Raw genomic sequence first — 18,656 nt, 5'->3', positions numbered from 1 at the left:
TTCTGTTGAAGCCATTCTGTTGTTGATTTACTTCTATGCTTTGGGTCGTTGTCCTGTTGCATCACCCATCCTCTGTTGAGCTTCAGCTAGCGGACAGATGAAAACAGAAGTTTTCCTGTAAAATGTCTTGATAAAGTTGGGAACTCATTTTTCTATCAATGACAGCAATCCGTCCAGGCCCTGAGGCAGCAAAGCAGCCCCAAACCATGATGACCCCTCCATCATATTTCACAGTTGGGATGAGGTTTTGATGTTGGTGTGCTGTGCCTTTTTTTCTCCACACATAGCGTTGTGTGTTCCTTCCAAACAACTCAGTTTTGGTTTCATCTATGGACAGAATATTTTGCCAGTAGCGCTGTGGAACATCCAGGTGCTCTTTTGTAAACTTCAAATGTGCAGCAGTGGGTTTTTTGGACAGCAGTGGCTTCCTCCGTGGTGTCCTCCCATGAACTCCATTCTTGTTTAATGTTTTACTTATTGTAGATTTGTCAACACAAATGTTAGCATGTGCCAGAGACTTCTGTAAGTCTTTAGCTGGCACTCTAGGATTCTTCTTCACCTCATTGAGCATTCTGTGCTGTGTTCTTGCAGTCATCTTTACAGGACAACCACGCCTAGGGAGAGTAGCAACAGTGCTGAACCTTCTCCATTTGTAGACAGTCTGTCTTACCGTGGACACATGAACATCAAGGCTGTCAGAGATACTTTTGTAACCCTTTCCAGCTTCATGCAAGTCAACAATTCTTGATCATAGGTCTTCTGAGAGCTCTTTTGTGCCAGGCACGGTTCACATCAGGCAATGCTTCTTGAGAACAGCAAATTCAAAACTGGTGTGTGTTTTTATAGGGCAGGGCAGATTTAACCAACACATCCAATCTCATCACATTGATTGGACTCCAGGTTGGCTGACTCCTGGCTCCAATTAGCTCTTGGAGAAGTCATTAGCCTAGGGGTTCATATACTTTTTCCACCCTGCACTGTGAATGTTTACATGTTTTGTTCAATAAAAACATAAAAACATATCATTTTTTGTTCAGTATTAGTTTAAGCAGACTGTGTTTGTCTATTGCTGTGAATTAGATGAAGATCCGAACACATCTGATGACCAATTTATGCAGAAATCCAAGAAATCTCAAAGGGTTAACAAACTTTTTCTAGCGACTGTATTTTCACTTTACAGGGTGAACAAGTCAGTTACAAGTTTGTTTTGTAAGCACAGAGCTGAGCTCTAGATAGTTTAATCTTAGTTTTTATTTTGTTTCTGTTAAATTAAATGTTTTTACATTTTAGTTTTAGTTATTTAGGAAGTTTTAGTTTACTACCTTGGTTGTTAACATAAATCTCTCAGCTAAAATAAAGCTTTGTAACTTTTTACTTACCAATCCAAGACCCCACATCTCTGTCCTGAGTTTTAATTCTTGAGCATTAATTCTCTTACTTTATTATTTAAACACCATATAACACGTCAAGAACACATGAGCATATATTGTAAGGCACAATTGGTGTATGACAATAATTTTCAAGTATATTTTCAGATTTTTAAAATTAATTCCTAGGTGAGTAATTTTGTGTATTTTTAATTGTAAAACAGCTCATTGACTCTATGTTAACTGGAGTATGAGGGAAAATGAGCATTACTCACAGCTGATTCCAGTTTTCTGGTCCACTGGCTACCAGGCTGCTCTCAAAGTACGTGGTCACTATTTTGATTCCAGGAAGCAGGTATTCAGAAATGTCTGGTAATATCTGTTGGATGAGGCTCTCCACACCCTCGAGAATGTGGATGGAGGCGATCCGTGAGGAGTCATAATTCATGTCTTGCTGGAAGATGAGCTTCAGTGAGTTATTCACAATATCCAGAATGTTCTGCTCCAGGTGGGGAGGGAGAGGGAACTGGGTGGCCGCAGTCACTATCTTTATAAAATTCTGAACTGCTTCCATGATGGCGGCAGTAAATTGGTCACCGTTAATGCCATGCGGCTGCTCTGACGCCTGTAGGGCATTGCTCAGGGAATGGGTGATATTCCTGATAATGGAGAGGTAGGTCAGCTGTTCAGCATTGAAGAGAGGAAACATGGTCTGTACAAGGTGGTGGAGGTCTGTGAAAGGGGAGGACACATTGATGTAGGGGTCTCCCCACTGGAGCATATTAGCCAGGATCAATGAAACTGCAGGTTGGTTCATCCACTTCTGTATCATGTCCAGGTTTTGCTTAATTTGAAGCTCAACTGCATTCAGAATGGTTGTGTTGAGAAACGGCTCTAAGCCAGGGATGCTGCTCTGAAGCTCCAGGTCTCCCTTTATCAGCTGAAACAGACGCTGGAACATTTCCACTGCCAAATTGCCAATTTTGCTCACTGTGGTACCATTGATTGGGTGCTGGATGTTTCCCATCAGTTGCTCAATCTGGTTGCTCACAAACAAGGTGAATTCTGTCTGTGCTAGCTGCAGGCTCACTTGCTTTTGTGTGACATAGAGGAATGGATGGAGGACGTCTGATAGTGAGCTGTCCCTGATGACACTCTGCATTTCTTTCAGGTACCAGTTTATCATTTCCAGGTACATTTTCTCAGCATATGTTGGATGTTCAGCCAATGTGCTGTTAAAAATGGTGTTGAATGGTTCTGGGTCAGCAGCAAGCTGTATCAAACTCTCCAGGACTCTGATTTCTTTCATGATCTCTGGTGTGGACTGGTTGGCATGCTGGAGGCCCATCCTGACATTGGCCAGGGTTGTGTTGAGGACATGAATGACAGCTGCATTAGGGTTGGTGAAGTCAACATGGCCAACATCCTCGATGGTGTTGTTGACAATCAGAGGGATCAGATTGAGGATGTTTGTCTCATTCTGGATACCAGGCAGTTGGGTTAGGAAACTTGTGACCCCATTGACCAATCCCAGAACACACTGGGCTGTCACCATCTGGTTCTGATGAGGCTCAAAGCACTTCTGTGGATCAATGGAGGCATTTCCTGATGAGAGCATGCTAGCAAGGAGGAACGGGAAGTTTGGCTGTTCCATCCACTTCTGTGTGATATCCAGGTATTGCTTCATTTGAAACTCAACTGCATGCAGGATGTCTAGGTCAAAGAGTGGATCCAAACCTGGGATGTTGTTCTGAAACTCTAAGTTGCCCTTTATCAGCTGAAACAGATGTTGGAACATCTCCAGTGCTGATAGGCCAATTTTGCTCACTGTGGTACCATTGATTGGGTGCTGGATGTTTCCCATCAGTTGCTCAATCTGGTTGCTCACAAACAAGGTGAATTCTGTCTGTGCTAGCTGCAGGCTAACTTGCTTTTGTGTGACATAGAGGAATGGATGGAGGACGTCTGATAGTGAGCTGTCCTTGATAACACTCTGCATTTGTTCCAGGTACCAATCAATCATTTCCAGGTATATTTTCTGAGCATACATTGGATTGTTGGCATGTGTGCTGTCCATGTTTTTAAATGGTTCTGGGTCAGCAGCAAGCTGTATCAAACTCTCCAGGACTCTGATTTCTTTCATGATCTCTGGTGTGGACTGGTTGGCATGCTGGAGGCCCATCCTGACATTGGCCAGGGTTGTGTTGAGGACATGAATGACAGCTGCATTAGGGTTGGTGAAGTCAACATGGCCAACATCCTCGATGGTGTTGTTGACAATCAGAGGGATCAGATTGAGGATGGCTGTCTCATTCTGGATACCAGGCAGTTGGGTTAGGAAACTTGTGACCCCATTGACCAATCCCAGAACACACTGGGCTGTCACCATCTGGTTCTGATGAGGCTCAAAGCACTTCTGTGGATCAATGGAGGCGTTTCCTGATGAGAGCATGCTAGCAAGGAGGAACGGAAAGTTTGGCTGTTCCATCCACTTCTGTGTGATATCCAGGTATTGCTTCATTTGAAACTCAACTGCATGCAGGATGTCTGGGTCAAAGAGTGGATCCAAACCTGGGATGTTGTTCTGAAACTCTAAGTTGCCCTTTATCAGCTGAAACAGACGTTGGAACATCTCCACTGCCAAGATGCCAATTTTGCTCACTGTGGCACCATTGATTGGGTGCTGGATGTTTCCCATCAGTTGCTCAATCTGGTTGCTCACAAACAAGGTGAATTCTGTCTGTGCTAGCTGCAGGCTAACTTGCTTTTGTGTGACATAGAGGAATGGATGGAGGACGTCTGATAGTGAGCTGTCCCTGATGACACTCTGCATTTCTTTCAGGTAACAGTTTATCATTTCCAGGTACATTTTCTCAGCATATGTTGGATGTTCAGCCAATGTGCTGTTAAAAATGGTGTTGAATGGTTCTGGGTCAGCAGCAAGCTGTATCAAACTCTCCAGGACTCTGATTTCTTTCATGATCTCTGGTGTGGACTGGTTGGCATGCTGGAGGCCCATCCTGACATTGGCCAGGGTTGTGTTGAGGACATGAATGACAGCTGCATTAGGGTTGGTGAAGTCAACATGGCCGACATCCTCGATGGTGTTGTTGACAACCAGAGGGATCAGATTGAGGATGGCTGTCTCATTCTGGATACCAGGCAGTTGGGTTAGGAAACTTGTGACCCCGTTGACCAATCCCAGAACACACTGGGCTGTCACCATCTGGTTCTGATGAGGCTCAAAGCACTTCTGTGGATCAATGGAGGCGTTTCCTGATGAGAGCATGCTAGCAAGGAGGAACGGGAAGTTTGGCTGTTCCATCCACTTCTGTGTGATATCCAGGTATTGCTTCATTTGAAACTCAACTGCATGCAGGATGTCTGGGTCAAAGAGTGGATCCAAACCTGGGATGTTGTTCTGAAACTCTAAGTTGCCCTTTATCAGCTGAAACAGACGTTGGAACATCTCCACTGCCAAGATGCCAATTTTGCTCACTGTGGCACCACTGATTGGGTGCTGGATGTTTCCCATCAGTTGCTCAATCTGGTTGCTCACAAACAAGGTGAATTCTGTCTGTGCTAGCTGCAGGCTAACTTGCTTTTGTGTGACATAGAGGAATGGATGGAGGACGTCTGATAGTGAGCTGTCCTTGATAACACTATGCATTTGTTCCAGGTACCAATCAATCATTTCCAGGTATATTTTCTGAGCATACATTGGATTGTTGGCATGTGTGCTGTCCATGTTTTTAAATGGTTCTGGGTCAGCAGCAAGCTGTATCAAACTCTCCAGGACTCTGATTTCTTTCATGATCTCTGGTGTGGACTGGTTGGCATGCTGGAGGCCCATCCTGACATTGGCCAGGGTTGTGTTGAGGACATGAATGACAGCTGCATTAGGGTTGGTGAAGTCAACATGGCCAACATCCTCGATGGTGTTGTTGACAATCAGAGGGATCAGATTGAGGATGGCTGTCTCATTCTGGATACCAGGCAGTTGGGTTAGGAAACTTGTGACCCCATTGACCAATCCCAGAACACACTGGGCTGTCACCATCTGGTTCTGATGAGGCTCAAAGCACTTCTGTGGATCAATGGAGGCGTTTCCTGTTGAGAGCATGCTAGCAAGGAGGAACGGGAAGTTTGGCTGTTCCATCCACTTCTGTGTGATATCCAGGTATTGCTTCATTTGAAACTCAACTGCATGCAGGATGTCTAGGTCAAAGAGTGGATCCAAACCTGGGATGTTGTTCTGAAACTCTAAGTTGCCCTTTATGAGCTGAAATAGATGGTGAAACATCTCCAGTGCTGATAGGCCAATTTTGCTCACTGTGGTACCATTGATTGGGTGCTGGATGTTTCCCATCAGTTGCTCAATCTGGTTGCTCACAAACAAGGTGAATTCTGTCTGTGCTAGCTGCAGGCTCACTTGCTTTTGTGTGACATAGAGGAATGGATGGAAGACGTCTGATAGTAAGCTGTCCCTGATGACACTCTGTGATCGTTCCAGGTACCAGTTTATCATTTCCAGATACAGTTTCTGAGCATACATTGGATTTTTGGCATGTGTGCTGTCCATGTTTTTAAATGGTTCTGGGTCAGCAGCAAGCTGTATCAAACTCTCCAGGACTCTGATTTCTTTCATGATCTCTGGTGTGGACTGGTTGGCATGCTGGAGGCCCATCCTGACATTGGCCAGGGTTGTGTTGAGGACATGAATGACAGCTGCATTAGGGTTGGTGAAGTCAACATGGCCAACATCCTCGATGGTGTTGTTGACAATCAGAGGGATCAGATTGAGGATGTTTGTCTCATTCTGGATACCAGGCAGTTGGGTTAGGAAACTTGTGACCCCATTGACCAATCCCAGAACACACTGGGCTGTCACCATCTGGTTCTGATGAGGCTCAAAGCACTTCTGTGGATCAATGGAGGCGTTTCCTGTTGAGAGCATGCTAGCAAGGAGGAACGGGAAGTTTGGCTGTTCCATCCACTTCTGTGTGATATCCAGGTATTGCTTCATTTGAAACTCAACTGCATGCAGGATGTCTAGGTCAAAGAGTGGATCCAAACCTGGGATGTTGTTCTGAAACTCTAAGTTGCCCTTTATGAGCTGAAATAGATGGTGAAACATCTCCAGTGCTGATAGGCCAATTTTGCTCACTGTGGTACCATTGATTGGGTGCTGGATGTTTCCCATCAGTTGCTCAATCTGGTTGCTCACAAACAAGGTGAATTCTGTCTGTGCTAGCTGCAGGCTCACTTGCTTTTGTGTGACATAGAGGAATGGATGGAAGACGTCTGATAGTAAGCTGTCCCTGATGACACTCTGTGATCGTTCCAGGTACCAGTTTATCATTTCCAGATACAGTTTCTGAGCATACATTGGATTTTTGGCATGTGTGCTGTCCATGTTTTTAAATGGTTCTGGGTCAGCAGCAAGCTGTATCAAACTCTCCAGGACTCTGATTTCTTTCATGATCTCTGGTGTGGACTGGTTGGCATGCTGGAGGCCCATCCTGACATTGGCCAGGGTTGTGTTGAGGACATGAATGACAGCTGCATTAGGGTTGGTGAAGTCAACATGGCCAACATCCTCGATGGTGTTGTTGACAATCAGAGGGATCAGATTGAGGATGGCTGTCTCATTCTGGATACCAGGCAGTTGGGTTAGGAAACTTGTGACCCCATTGACCAATCCCAGAACACACTGGGCTGTCACCATCTGGTTCTGATGAGGCTCAAAGCACTTCTGTGGATCAATGGAGGCGTTTCCTGATGAGAGCATGCTAGCAAGGAGGAACGGGAAGTTTGGCTGTTCCATCCACTTCTGTGTGACATCCAGGTATTGCTTCGTTTGGAACTCAACTGCATTCAGGATGGTCGGGTAACACACCGGATCGATGCCTGGGATGTTGTTCTGAAAGTCTAGGATGCCCTTTATCAGCTGAAACAGGCGTTGGAACATCTCCACTGCAATCTGACTTATTTCACCCACTCCTGCACTATCGATTGGATGCTGGAAAATGCACAATAGTTTCTCAATCTGTCTGCTCACAAACAAAGTAAAGTCCGTCTGCACCAGCTGCAGGCTCACTTGCATTTGTGTGAGTTTGAAGAATGGATGGAGGAGATCAGAGAGAGAGCTGTGGCTGATGACATTTTCCAGTTTCTTCAAGTACCAGTCTAACATTTCCAGATACATTTTCTGAGCATACATTGGATTTTCAGTCATTGTGCTGTTAAATATGTCATCAAATGGTTCTGGGTCAGCAGCAAGGTGTATCAGACCTTCCAGAACCCTGATTTCTTTCATAATTTCAGGAGTGTAGAGCTGCTTAACTTGGAGGCCCATCTTGACATTGGCCAGGGTTCTGTTGAGGGTCTGTATGACAGCTGCATTAGGGTTGGTGAAGTCAACATGGCCGACATCCTTGATGGTGTTGTTGACAATTAGAGGGATCAGATTGAGGATGGCTGTCTCATTCTGGAGACCGGGCAGTTGTGTTAGGAAACGTGTGACCCCGTTGACCAATCCCAGAACACACTGGGCCGTCACCATCTGGCTGTGTTGAGGCTCAAAGCACTTTTGAGAGTTGATAACATCCATTAATCTTGCCATCAGGTCATCAGTGTCGACAGCTCCAAAAAGTGAAGTCAGATTCTTCAGCTCCTCAAGAGTAAGGTTTGACTGCTGCAGGGCATTGTGGACACCAGAGACAGTAATATTTGGTGTAGCCATGATCAGTTTGACAAAATGAATGGCCTGTTTGAATGTCTTCAAATAGCCAGCTTCATTCGGGGGTAGAAGGAGGGGGAACATAATGCATGCGATTTCTTCATATTGCTGGTCCATATGGAGAAAGTTGGGCACTGCTATTTTGATGGCAACATTTCCATTGGCTGTAAGCAGAATGTCAAGTATCTGATTCAGGAATGTGAAGATTTCTGAGATTCCCTTCAAACAGTCTTGGCCTGCTGCTAATTTGGCAACATAATGCTGAAGAATCCTAAAATCCTGGAGAAGGCGGGCCGCCTCCTGCTGGGCCTCTGTTGGTAGGAAGTCTATAAGCTTCTGTGCAACCATGTTCTGTGCAGCATCTGGTCCGGCACTTATCAGACGCTGAAGGCCCTCAGGGGAGAGGAGGTCTACAAACTCCTTGGTAAGGATATGCAGGTCAGTGATTTGTGATGCGCTCAGCTCCCCGTTTGGTAACATGTATTTTTGGACTCTTCTCAGTCTAAACAGAGACACTGCAAAGTCTTGAAGCTGGTGGATGTACCCCAGAATGATGTTTGTTGGGTCACCGTCTGGAGCATCTGTCACTGTCTGTAGAAGCTCCATGGCTCTGATGATGGCCTGGACAATGCCTGCTGAGGTCTGCTTGGTGAAAGGTTGGATTAACTCCATGATCTGCGCCACATGGTCAGGGTGGAGGTAGCTTACATAGGTAATCAGAGAATGTCCCATGAAGTTGGAGAGGGACATGGTGAGGTTACCTTCCAAGGACAGGAACTGCTTTATCAATTGCTCCACTTCTGGCATTGTTGGATCCGTCTCATTGAAGGTAACGATGAGCTGGTTTTGTTTGATAAGCTCGGTGGCAACATGGAGGACTGTGGAGACATTGACGGGACCATCCCCAAAGAGAAGGGGCAGCAGAGGTGACAGACCACTGGACTGGAACAAGTTACTGACAAGGGCGCCCACATGGTTAGGGTTTGTGATGTTTTCATCAGGAAGCATGGAGATTTTCTCAACAACGTCTTGTAGATTATGCACCATGTTAATCAGGAAGTGAGTCAGAGCTTCACCGCCATGGATATTATGTTCCAAAAACGATCCAACCATGGAGTTTAAGGCGTCACTGTACACATGCTGCAGAAGATTCACAGTTCCTTTGAGGGAACTACAGAGAGAAGAGAGGAGAACAGGAGAGAAATTAACAACTGGTTATGAATGCTAAATGTCAATAACAGATAAAGGTGTTATTAGATAGGTATTATTTTTTTCCATTTAAGTTGTAGTAAGAAAGAATTGGCCTGAGGGGGGCTGCAGAGGGTTGGACTATTTTCACATCATAGATGACAAGGAACAGTATTAAATTTCAGGGCTCCTGCACACTTTCAACAATCAAACAGAAGACCTTTTAAGAGCTTTTTACACACCTAAGCTCAGAAAAATTACAGATTTTTGTGCAGCAAGCGGTCAAAAATGAGTGATGTTAAATTTCACAGTACACTGGACTGAGCTGAATTCTCTACTTTAATGCAGTCAGTGAAATTTCACTACATATGGTACATTTTTTGGGTTCATAAAAACCAAAACTAGATTTTTTCTGGCCCATTTAATGCCTCTTTTCTACCAATATAATGCACAGTGATGTTTCTCATAACTACTCAACAAGCAAAAAAGTCAAATACGTGTGGCGAGAAATGAAAACTGGATAAAGACATGTCTTAGTCAAAGTGGCTTCTAAAATCTAAGACCTCTCACAAGGTTAAAAAAAGACTTTTAAGACTTTTATGGCCTTGAATTTAAAAAGTCTACCTCTTAAGACTTTTCAAGGATCTGCAGGAACCCTTAGCATGAATCACAGGTGCAGTTTATGTGGTTAAGACCAATTACAGTGTTTTGGTTGATGCCTAACAGCCAAAGTCGATCGATAGACCTAGTCAGACCTTAATAAAGCCATCCATGCCCTCACCTTCTCCAGACTCAATCACTGTAACTTTCTTCTCTCTGGTTTCACTCATAAATCCCTCTCTCGCCTACAGTTCGTACAGAACGCAGCAGCTTGCTGGTTTTCACAGACGACACCACTTCACCCCCACGCTAACATCCTTACACTGGCTCCCTGTATGTCTTAGAATAGATTTTAAGATTTTACTCTTCACTTTCAAAGCACTGAAGGACCTAACAGAACGTTTAACCCCCTATGAGCCAGGCAGCAGGCTTAGATCCTTGGGCAGGGGCCTCCTGGTCGTTCCAAAGTCGAGGATTAAGACTAAAGGTGACAGGGCCTTCTCTGTTAGGGCGCCTTGACTTTGGAACAACCTGCCCAAGGAGATAAGGCATGCAGAAACAGTGACATCTTTAAAATCCCTTCTTAAAACTCATTTTTGTAGACCTGCTTTTATGTGATATCGTCTTCTTTTACTGTCTTCCCTCCTTTTTTCCGTTTTCTCTCTTAAATTCTCCTTCAAATTTGACCTGAAAGCCTATGCCTTTGCTTCTGTATCAGTTTTACCTGATTATTAGCATTATTATTATCAGGACTATTATTGTAATTAATATATTTCACTCTAGAATTTTATTTTTCTATTATGACTTATTACCCCTAAATATTTTACTTGTTTCTATATTCTTAATGTTTAGATTTTTATTCCTTTCCATCTTTCCGTCATATTCTCTTTTTATGAAGTTGGGTTCCTGGGTTACCTAGATTGGTTATTCTGGGTTTCATGATGTTGGAGTTAAAGTGCTGGCTGAGTTTTCATGGGTTCTTCTGGGAGGTTTTGTCTTTCTTGTTGTGTTTTCCTGTCTGTTACCATGTTTTGTCTAAATTGTGATTCTTCTGATTGTCAGATCACTTTGTAAACCTCTGTTTTTAAATATGCTATACAAATAAAGTGATTATTATCATCCATCCATCCATTTCTACATCGCTTATCCCATTGGGGGGTCGCAGGGGGGCTGGAGCCTATCCCAGCTGTCATTGGGCGAGAGGCGGGGTCAGCCTGGACTGGTCGCCAGCCAATCACAGGGCTGACATATAGAGACAGACAACCAGGCACACTCACATTCATTATTATTATTATTATTATTATTATTATTATTATTATTATTATTATTATTTACCTCCGCCAAGTTCTGTGATCGGCAGGGTTTGTTAGTTTGTTTGTTAGCAACATAACTCAAAAAGTTGTGGACAGATTTTGATTAAATTTTCAGGAAATGTCAGAAATGGCATAAGGAAGAACTGATTAGATTCTGGGAGTGATCCGAATCACTGTCTGGATCCAAGAATGTTTTAAAGGATTCTTTACTATTGGGAGATAGGGCTAATCAAATCAAATCAAATCAAACTTTATTTATACAGCACGTCATACACAAGGCAACACAATGTGCTTCACAGTCAAAACAAGTGATCACAACAATCATTGTATTGCAAATTAAGAACATGATATACAAATTCTGAGCAGAAGTAAAAGCTTAGCATGCACACCAAAATTATCCACAATATGCACACAAACACACACACTGAAAGCAGGCAATGAAATGGTGGAGGTCTGCGCTCTCCAAGTGCTTTTCTGGTTATTATTATTATTATTATTATATCAATATTATCATTATAATTGGATATCGTTGCCTGATCTTGTGTCCAAATAAATTCAAAGTAGATGATATGGTAGTATACACTCCACATACTCCAGCATATATAAAATACCTACTTAAGTCTAGAATTAGTAAGAAAAATAAAATAGAACATGATAAAAAAAGCACTTACTTCACAAGGACATGTTGGTCCAGATACACCAGAGTGTGAGTCACTGATGTGAGAAACTGGGACCAGTTGAAAGGCTTTTCGATGTGACAGCAAACATCAGCGGTATAGACGTCCACAGAGCCTGCATCGGAAAATAAATATTACATTAAACTTGATTTGCTTTGTTGAAAAGGTCATGATTTGACTTTAGGAGAGCTTGAATGTGAATTTTAAAGATGATCAATGTCACTTAGAGATGTTTTTAAATTTACAGGTTCACCCTGCGCTGGACCTGACTGAGCCTGTCCAAGTCCATATCAATGAAAATAACTGGTACATCTAAAGCCATGAGTCTCTATGGCTTACTTGAATATGCAACCATTCCCATCAATGATTTATATGATTCTGTGTTAACAAAGGAAGTACGATCATATTATTTAATATCTAAAACGCTGTCAGATCTTTTAAAACCTCTTCACGTCTAACATGGTATCTGAATATTGGATTTAAAAACACATACAGATAGTGATGTTTGCTTGAGCTTTCTAAAGTATTGTTTAGAGTTTATCTTCTGTTTCGGAGCTTCTGTGGACTAGATGTTCACTAAAGAATAAAGCAGTACTGGACTCACAGTTAAGGGGAGTAGAAACACCAGGCTGGTAGTTCAGGACCCAGTCAGCCATGTGGAAATAGTTCTTCACCACACGCCACAGTTCACTCCTTTCAAGCCTTCCTCCCAACTTCACCATGAACAAGAAGACACTGCATGCAAAACAAAGCAGAAAAGACCATGAATCATGGTTTTGTGTGAAATAGTCTTAAAAACGAAAACTGTAGCTCCTTATTAGATTGTACAGCACTATAACTGAAACAGGCTAGTTTTGTTCAACTCATAATAATCACTCTTTACTAGAATTAAATATTTTTACCTAGGATAGATTTGGTAAAATCAACATCTATGTTGATTAAATGTATTTATATTTTACATTTATTTATGTTTTCTTTATGTGAAACTCAAAGAAGAAAAACAGAAACTTAAATGTTTCAGTCAGTGTGACGTACTGTTATCAGTCAGCTGTAAAGATTTAAAGTAAATAAAGCACAGTAGAGTCCTGGAATGAAATCCTGCAACCAAACAATCAACACTTTCTCAAGACCTTTGTTGAAGTGTCCCAGTCGCATCATGGGTGCAGTTGTCTGGCATCCAGTTCATCCAGTATGCTCCACCCAGCTCCATGGCCAGTCTGTCCACTGACAGTAAGAGCTGCTGACTGATGTTGTACAACCTCTGCCACTCAGACAGAATCATGGGGAGAGTGACGTTGGAGTCTGTTTGGCCCATGATGGTGCTGTTAAAGTCTTGTGCCTGTAGAAACAAACCAGTAAACAGGCTATTTTTATTTTAATGCAAACATTTACAGCACCGATAAATCTCACCTGTCAGACCCATCACTGTACGTCTCTAACTTTAAATATCTGGCTGTGACAAAAACAACTAAACATCTTTATTGTGGCTTTCTGTTGGTACAAAAATGTTAGAAAAGCTATCTATTCTTTCAAAATAAATGGGACATGCAGCTCAAGTTATGGAACTATTAAATTATTTGTTTATATTGCATTATTACCTTTCTCTTAGACCAGGGGTGTCAAACTCAATCACAACAGGGGCCGAAATCTGAATTTAGGTCTAACCCGAGGGTCTAACAGGGTCAAGATTTAACTGAAAACTATCAACTGTGTTTTCACAGGTAATAAAATCATTGGGGAAATTAAACAGTGATGATAAATGATTTAGAAAAAAGTCAAATGATTAAATATCACAGCATCAATTAATCTGAGAAAAGAAGTCAACTTTATAAGTCCTACAGGTCAAAAGTCAAAATAAGGTTTTAAAGGCAAATATATGAGATAGAGTTAAAATCAAGATATGAGATAAAATACAAAATCAAGAGTTTAAAAAGTCAAAATAGAAGATAAAATTCAAAATTGTGACTCTAAAAAGTCAAAATATGAGATAAAATTCTAGATCAGGAGTTTTAAAAGTAAAAATATTGGATTAAAAGTCAGAGTTAGGAGTTTAAGAGGTCAAGATTTGATTTAAAATGAAAAATTGTGAATCTAAAATGTAACAGTATGAGAAAAAAGGTCAAAATTAGGGGTGTACAGGTACGTGTATCCATACCGTACCGATTCGGTACGGGCCTCTCGGTACGGTACAGACGTGTACCGAACGAAGCCAAGCTCACATACAGACAGAAAAGCAGAGCGCAACTCACACTGTCCTGGCAACCACACAACCACAGCAAAAGCCTGAGTATTCCCAGGTAAAAGTGTCCTGTTTAGGAACACTTTGTTGCCCAGTAAAATACAACAGTGGACAAAGACAACAACATTAGCCCTGACATTTTTCAGCAGCTGTGTTGCTAAAAGCACGTCGTCCAGTGGACCAATCAAAGCATTTGAAAAGGCTCCACTCAAGACCGCCACTGTTAGGAGGAGGAACAACAAAAAGTCTCACCAGCCAGTTATGAATTTCCTAGTCTTTAAGATCGTTTTTTATGACAACTGTGCTCTGGCTCTGTGAATCAAATTAACTTTACCTTCAGCTATCAGCCTCAGAGGAGGGGGGAGAGGAGACTCCTTCATGTCTGCAGCTGTGTCATAGGTAAAGTTATCCTCAGATTTCACAAGGCTCTAACATCTTTAGCCGCCAAGATAGGCTGTGAAAAGTTCTTCAAAAATTTGTAGTAGGTCCCATTGGTTAAAAAAAGTAATCCAGTGCTGAAGTCCGTGTTGAAATCGGCAGGAAAGATGCTAATTTACATATTTAACAAGCTAACGAACGGTTGTATAATGATGCATTCAAGTTGGCTGGGAAATTTTAGTATTTTAAGAATGGGTATAAATATGAATGAATGAATGGGTATAAATCAATATATCAATTTAAAAAACCTAGTAAATCAAAAATATATTTAATTATTAATATTTTTAATCATTGGAGAACATTTGGAAGGAGGTTGCTGCATTTTAATAATTTAAATGTAATTTATTCAGCCTATGTATTTTATTATAATTTAACAAAAAATAATAAATATTGAATTTTATTTATTTACTTCAATTACCGTACCGAAAACGTACCAAACCGTGACATCAAAACTGAGGTACGTACTGAACCAAAATTTTTCTGTACCGTTACACCCAGAGTCAAAATTATTAATTTAAAGGTCAAAATATGAAATAAAAAGTCAAAATCCTAAGTTTAGGTCATATTCTTGGGATGCAAAATTAAAATGTGAAATGAAAACACAAATTAATTTGTTTCCCTCATTCCTGACTTTTTATCTATTGATTTCCTCTCTCTACTTTTCAGATGTTTATAACTTAACAAGACTTTTTAGTAATCTTCAAGGTTAAATTTACATTTTTATACTGGAGGAAATCTGCAGACCTCACAGCAGCAGGCTAATTCTAATTAAGATATGATCTTACGGGCCGGGTAAAACTGCACCGCGGGCCTCATTTGGCCCCCGGGCCTTGAGTTTTGCACCAGTAGCTTAGACATTTTCAGAGGACATTATGTACACAGAACACAGGAGAGGGACATTTTCACTGAGTCTCTGTGTTCATTAGTTTGTATGTTTTGTATCTGTTTATATGTTTTTGTATGTTTACGTGTTTTTTTGTTTGTCCCTGAAACATGTTCACGTGATGACTCTTAGATCAGATCATGTGATTGTCTATGTGATTACCTTCACCTGTATATAATGAGGCGCTCTACACTTGTCACTTTAGTCTGATGAAGAGCTACTCCGCTCGAAACGTCACGTTGGTGCAATAAATAATTATATTTCTGGAGCCCTGCAGTGTGCAAGACGTCTTTCTGTTCTTTGTTAGTCTCCTTTTCGGCTCAGCACCCGCCCACCTAGGTCTGGATGTGCATGTAGACTTTTTTCTTCCTGTTCATTAGTTTGTAAAATAAAAGTAGCCTAGAGGCTAACTTGGACCATCAATTTCTTATGTTTTTCACAAAATAAGCCCCAAATGTAAAGAAGCCTTACTGATTCAATGAGCGGCATCAGACCCATCAGTAACGCCTGCTGCAGGTCAGCGTCAGACCGGCAGATCGCTGACCTCAACACCTCCATCGTTATGGTCTCAGAGTTTAAGAGCCACTCGAAGGGACTCAAGACATCCTCACACGTAGCTTCCTCAGATGCTACGATCTAGTAAAAGAGAAAAACAGGACAGACTCGTTCATTCTGGGTACGTTTGTTTTGCATGTTACTGTAGTCACACTATTACATGAGACAGAGGGCTTGTGGAGGTTACAGGGCCATGGTTTGTAGAGTTAGCCTTTCTCTGTATCATGGCAACAATTACAATAATACTACAATGCCCCTTTGACCAAAAAATACCATCAAGTTTGAAAAACAATGTTGTGTCCTTTATTGGATTATAAGAGAAAGGGTCATAAGAAGAGGAAATAATGGCATCACACCATGAGGATTGCTTCCATCCCACTGTCGAGGACATCACTGATCCACACACTTGCTTTAGACGAGTCTGTCACCAACATTTGGTATGTTTGTTTGAGATGGCTGGCATCTTTCAAAACACTGTCCATTATTCCTGCAAACAAGAAAAAGAGTAGAAAACCCATGAAAGATGAAGTCAGATCGGTTAAGATTATCATACTCAGTGAGATTATATTTTTAGACACAGCTGTTGATAGTAGGTTGTAGGTTCATCCCAGAAGGTTGTTTTAATGAGAAGTCATAATTTTCCTTTGTGTATTATCACATTGGTAGCTCCTCTCTGTGTTGTCTAAAACTGTTTTAATCTTGCATGTCCCCTGAGAAAGGGTGTAAACCTGTGCTATTCAATCCTGGGTTATACGCTTGCATACACTAGGGAGAGATAACAATTGTGACTGCAGCCACATGTAACTAAAAAGCTCAGAATAACCTCTAAGTAGGCTGACTGATTTAGTTTCTATGGTTTTGATTCTTTCTGTGAAAGGCTGACACCAAAAGCTGCTCAACTGTTATGTCCCAGTCTCATCCTTTCTGATATAAATCTAAATGACTCTGACACATAAAAACCTTATGATTCTGACACTCAGTTTTAATAGCGTTGAATATGTATGACGTAAATCTTCTACTTTTATTAAACTTCTATGAAATGAGTCAGGAAGAAGAGACACCGTCATGGTGGGGAGTTCTGTCAGCCTACCTCCCAGTGTTTCAAGGCTCAGTTTGGCTATCTCCATGGACTGAAAGCCGGATCTGAGCATGCTCTGGACGACCTTATCCGCCTCAGGTATCATGTGCAGGATCTCCAGCACCACCTCTCCAACCCACAAAAATCTGCCAACACAAAGGTGAAAGTCAGAACGAGCATCTGTCTTGTGAAAATATCTTTAGTACATACGGTGCATTTAGAAATTATTCAGACCACCTTTACTTCTTCAGTTTTATGTTGCATCCTGATGCTACAGTCAAAAAACAGAAGTCCTCATAAATCTACACTAAGTACCCCAAGCATTAATAATAATATTGGCATGAGTATAAGCACATAAAAGCCCACTTTGAGTTTGACCAATACACCTAGAAGCCATGAGTCCACATGACAGCCAAGCTAGCTGTCATGTGTTTGGGTGAGGCAAACCACTCCTCCACTAAGCCCAGATCAGCTGAAGGCTGCAGTGATGGTTGTCCCTCTAGAACTTTGTCCCATCTCCTCAAGCATCTCTGGAGCTCAGTCAGAGGGACCATCAGGTTTTTGGTCTCCTCTCTCACTAAGGTCTTTCTCCCCCGATGGTGACCAGCTCTAGAAGAGTCCTGGTTGGTCCAGACTTCTTCATGTGAGAAGTCTGGAGGCCACTGTTCTCTCTGGAACCTTCAGAGCAGCAGAAATGTTTCTGTAATCTTCCCCAGATCTGTGCCTGTCAACAATCCTGCCCCTGCAGCTCTGCAGCTCCTCTGACCTTTGACCCTTGGTTTCTACTCTGACATCATTGTCAGCTGTGAGGCCTTCTATAGAGAGGGACAGGGCTTTAGAATCATGTCCAGTCAGGTTAATTTAGCACAGGTGGACTCAGCAAAGACCAAAGACATGGAGGAACCTGAGCTACATTTACAGAGGAACCTGAGCTACATTTACAGAGGAACCTGAGCTACATTTACAGAGGAACCTGAGCTACATTTACAGAGGAACCTGAGCTACATTTACAGAGGAACCTGAGCTACATTTACAGAGGAACCTGAGCTACATTTACAGAGGAACCTGAGCTACATTTACAGAGGAACCTGAGCTACAGTTACAGAGTTTCTGCTAAGGCTCTGAAGATTTATGTAAATGTGATATTTCAGTTTTTATTTTTCATGAATTTGCCAAAATTTCTATGATTCTGTTTTCACTATGTTATCGTGGGGTACTGAGTGTAGATTAACTTAAAAATGGAGTTTAAAACCTGTAGCGTCAGCTGCAACAAAAAAAAATGAAAAAAGTGAAGGGTGTCAGAATACTTTCTGAATGCACGGTAAACTAAGTGTGCTGACGTTTTTAGAAGTTTTCTGAAGTTGTAAAGGTTAAATGCACTGTAAAAACTTCTAACAAGCTTTACTAAAAATGCATATCCACTAGGGCTGGGCAATTCATCGAAAACTAGATTAAATCTCAATAATTTTCAAATCGCAGAGGTTGCAATATTTCTTTAACCTGAAATTTGTGTCAAAATACCAGTTTTAAACTTTGCATAATAATTAATGCAAAACATCTCTGTTGCAAAAAAAAA

General features: G+C 41.7%; 1 protein-coding gene across 1 annotated transcript in view; it reads right to left on the bottom strand.

Annotated features, from left to right (window-relative positions):
• abca12 (ATP-binding cassette, sub-family A (ABC1), member 12) overlaps window positions 1-18,656 on the bottom strand; it is a 110,543-nt gene that overhangs the window by 73,291 nt on the left and 18,596 nt on the right. Inside the window, exons 12-19 of the mRNA XM_041806394.1 lie at window positions 17,093-17,226; window positions 16,359-16,489; window positions 15,919-16,083; window positions 13,018-13,226; window positions 12,492-12,622; window positions 11,882-12,002; window positions 7,468-9,280; window positions 1,643-2,460 (exon numbers count right to left, since the gene is read on the bottom strand). Of these exons, the coding sequence (XP_041662328.1) occupies window positions 1,643-2,460; window positions 7,468-9,280; window positions 11,882-12,002; window positions 12,492-12,622; window positions 13,018-13,226; window positions 15,919-16,083; window positions 16,359-16,489; window positions 17,093-17,226 (3,522 nt within the window). The remainder of the gene's footprint in view (window positions 1-1,642; window positions 2,461-7,467; window positions 9,281-11,881; window positions 12,003-12,491; window positions 12,623-13,017; window positions 13,227-15,918; window positions 16,084-16,358; window positions 16,490-17,092; window positions 17,227-18,656) is intronic.

This window comes from Cheilinus undulatus, linkage group 15 (assembly GCF_018320785.1).
Source record: "Cheilinus undulatus linkage group 15, ASM1832078v1, whole genome shotgun sequence".
In the NCBI taxonomy this organism is placed as follows: domain Eukaryota; kingdom Metazoa; phylum Chordata; class Actinopteri; order Labriformes; family Labridae; genus Cheilinus; species Cheilinus undulatus.
Note: the sequence above shows the minus strand (reverse complement) of the source record. Positions and strands in the feature narration are given on the sequence as shown.